Source organism: Centrocercus urophasianus, unplaced genomic scaffold (genome assembly GCF_019232065.1).
Source record: "Centrocercus urophasianus isolate 14NV4802_14NV808 unplaced genomic scaffold, USGS_Curo_1.0 seq_18, whole genome shotgun sequence".
Taxonomy (NCBI): domain Eukaryota; kingdom Metazoa; phylum Chordata; class Aves; order Galliformes; family Phasianidae; genus Centrocercus; species Centrocercus urophasianus.
In genome coordinates, this window is record NW_024884733.1 from 2,413,776 (window position 1) to 2,417,361 (window position 3,586).

The following is a 3,586-nucleotide window of genomic DNA, read 5'->3' on the forward strand; positions in this document are numbered from 1 at the left end:
AACCTTACTGTGCAAAGGAACCCTTCGGCGCCGGGGTCGTGCCGGATGGCCCAGCCCTTGACGGCAGCGCCGCCACCGCACCCCGCAGGCTCACAGCCCGGCCATGAGGCGGCGCCGGTCCCCGGGTCGGCATCGGGACGGCGGGGGCCGGGCCTCCAACCGGCGGCGGGGCGGCGCCTGCCGGCGCGGGGCGGGCGGCGGTGCGGCTCCCCGGCAGCGCTCCCCGGCGGCTCCAGCCGCTCCGCGCTCTGCCGACAGCATGGGCGGCTCAGCCTCCGGGCCGTTGGACGACAGCAAGTGCGCCTACATCCGAGGTAGGGCGGCGGCGGCGGCTCGACTCGGAGGGACCAGGCTGCGTGGGGCTTTGCGGTGGGAGAAGCGCTGGGCTTGGGCTTGGGCGGGAGGTTCGGACGGTCCGAGGAGTGAAAATGCCGAAGTTGTTTTAGGTGTGTGCTTGTCACGCTATTAAAGTCTGCATTCTCCAGGGTGCGTCTTGGGGTGTATTTTTGTTAATTTGACGGCCGGTAATTGCAAGAATGCGTTGTGCTCTCACCTGCCTGCCAGCAGCATGGCAGCGGGTCAGGGATTTGCAAAGGGGCCCTGCGGGTCTCCAGGAGTCATAGCACAAAGACTTCCAAACGTCAGATGGCTTTGACCCAAAAGCAGTTGGCAGAGGTGTGTGGATTTGTCTGCGAGGTCCCTTCAGCGCTGCCCCGCTGCGGGTGGCCCCGGGTCCCCTCGGAGCCACAGGGGAGCAATCTGTGAATTCCTTTATCGTTGACACATTCCCACATCACCGCCAACATCGCGCTTCCACAGCAGAGTCCTTCAGGTGCGTGTGTGAGTGAAGGCAGCCAAGAGTGCCCGAGAAGTCTGATGCTGAATTACTGCAGTAAAGAGATTCGGGAGCGTTTTAGCTGCTTCACAGCAGTGCAGGAGGACATGCGATTCAGATGTGTTTGGGCTGGGCTGGGGACACTGTCGGAGTGAGGTGCCCACCCATGCCTAGAGCACACCGAGCACAGCTGCGCTTTGCCCAGCCTGTGTACAGGCAGATCATTGTCAAAAACCTAATGAAATCATTGTCTCAAGCTTGCTGTCTTACTGGAAGTGAGAGTGCCCCGCTCTCGACTCTTGCTTTGCAAAAGAATTAATGAGGCACTTTGTGCAGAGTCAGCCCTTAAGTTATTACCTCCAGAAGGAAAAGCAATCAGGAGGAGCATCCTATACCGAATCGCATCCTACGCCACACGGGGCAGCAGCTCTCAGGCTGGAGCGTGCAGGATGCGGTACTTGGTGCTGCCCGGTGTGGGCCTCGGGCCCCCGGCCCGCATAGGGAAGCAATTCAGCTGCTGATTCCGTAGGTGGAACAAGAAGCAAACTTTGAGCTTTTCTTCCATGTGCAGCAGGACTGCTGCCTGCTTGCTCTCGGTAATTGGATTACTTGCTGTCATAATGGTAATTTCAAACAGTGTAAAGTCCTCTAGGTTACTTAGAAAACTCTCAGTAACAAATGGAAACAAGGGGCTGAAGGCTGAAGAAGTCGGCTGATATGGTCTCTTCATCAACATGCATACAGATTTAGAGGGTTTGTAATTTCCAGAAGTCTCTTTGCCCACTTTGGCAAAAGTGTATAGTATTTTCTCTAGTTTTTTTGGACTGAGCCCTTAAAAAAAAAAAAAAAAAAAAAAAAGAAAAAGAAAAAAAAAGACTTGTGGAGGAGATAATCCTTTGTAGGATTTTGGTTGGACCACATGGGAATTACTCAGGATGGAAAGATGCAACTGAAAGTGAGTTTAAAGAATCGACAGTAATAGTTAAGAGATTGGCAGTTGGTCATGCGAAAAGGGTTTGTTAGAACAATTTGTGCTCCCAGCTTGATGAGGCATGGGCTAAACCTGTGGCGGGAGGTGTTTGTTGCATGATTCGTCCAATGGTATTCAATGGGTGTTGTACCCAACAGGGAGCAGTATGGGCAGGTAGCGGGGCGTTATGCACTCAGAGTGCAATTATGAAACTGGAGAAAAAGGTGAAAGTGCCATAAAGGGAAAGCTTAGTAGCATACCCTGTGCTGGAGATTCCAAATGGAGCTGACAAAGTCTGCTTAGGGGTCTCTGCTTTCAGGTGGGATCAATCAAGGCAGCATGTCTGACAGTGGGAGGGAAAATGATGAAGTATAATGGCCTTACGTGGGGCCAGAGGAGGTTCAGATTCAATGTGAGAAAGAATTTATTCTCAGAAAGAGTGGTGGAGTCACTGTCCGTGGAGGTGTTGGAGAACTGAGGGATGTGGTTTAGCAGGCATGGAGGTGATGGGCTGATGATTGAACTTGATGATCTGAGTGGTCTTTTGCAACCTTCGTGATTCTGAGGGAGGAATGGCCCCACAGGACACAGCAGTTTCCGTTTCTGCAGCTCCAGCAACACGGTGGTACACCAAGCTCTGTGGTCTTTTGGGAACAAATGTTTTCGAATCTGGGGAAGTAGAGAGATTTTTAAAACTCACTGCCAGCAGTTTCAACAGGTATGTCTTGAAAGGGTGTAATGTGCAAAAAACTTGAAGTTCTCCAGAGGTTGTTTTTATGAAAGCAGCTCGCTATACTTGACCATATCCAATCTGTCCATTGCTGTAAAAGTCAAGCTGTCTGGAGGACAAGGCTTTGTAGTCAAATGCTTTTAATCTGTTTGTTTGTCTAAAAGCTGTTATTCCTCCTTCCTCTCCTGCTTTTCCATCATTTCTTTTCTTGCTTAGGCAGATGGGCAGCTGTGGCCAAGGGGTGATAACTCCCATGGGTTCCTTGTTGCTCAGGGCTTTTTTTCTCGCAGACCTCCCCACCTCATCCTTCCTTTCATCTGACAATGAGAGCTGTTACTTAGCATCTGCAAGACATTTCTTAATGGCCATTTGCTTTGCCTATGAGTTTTAGTGTGGTACTAATTAAGATGAGATTTTCTTTTGTACAAGGATAAAACACTTTTGATGTGTTTCTGCAAGATACAGCGTAGCTCTAAAAGATAGATGGACTCCTCTTGTTCCATCAAGTCATAGAGACTGAAGAGCAGCCTCTCATATCCTTCAGTGAAAAGAGAAGATAACAAGATCTGCTGCTGGCTTGACAGGAAACCACATGCACAGATACCAGCAGAAGTAAGGAGAGAGAGAACTGCAGTGCCAGATGCAGCTCTGGAAGCAAATCCTTGCCCACAGCCAGCCAGAGTGCACACAGCCATGGGCAGGGGTGTTGGAAGGTGGGAGAGTAACTTGGATTTAATTGTGGAAAAGTTGGCCTTTTTTTTGGACAGGCGCTCAGACCGTATATTTGATTTTCTGCTTTAAGTTGTTGTGTAGGACCTTCTGGTTTTAATTTGGTGGACGGCTGCAAGTCCAACGGAGTTTTGTTAAAGTCTGGCTGTACTTACAGCCTTTTCTCTCAGCCTGTTACAAGTTATGTCTCTCTGTGTTTTGGAAATCCTCTCTCTTGTTTCCACAGGTTAGCATAGCTGCATGGAGTGGGCATAATTGCTGCTTACATAGAAAGAAAGAAAGAAGGAAAGAAGGAAAGAAAGGAAGGAAGGAAGGAAGAAAG

At 50.3% G+C, this 3,586-nt stretch overlaps 1 protein-coding gene across 1 annotated transcript in view; it reads left to right on the forward strand.

Annotated features, from left to right (window-relative positions):
- The first annotated feature begins 228 nt into the window (after positions 1 to 228).
- NIBAN1 (niban apoptosis regulator 1) overlaps positions 229 to 3,586 on the forward strand; it is a 60,459-nt gene continuing 57,101 nt past the window's right edge. Inside the window, exon 1 of the mRNA XM_042819906.1 lies at positions 229 to 314. Within this exon, the coding sequence (XP_042675840.1) occupies positions 260 to 314 (55 nt within the window). The 5' untranslated portion in view covers positions 229 to 259. The remainder of the gene's footprint in view (positions 315 to 3,586) is intronic.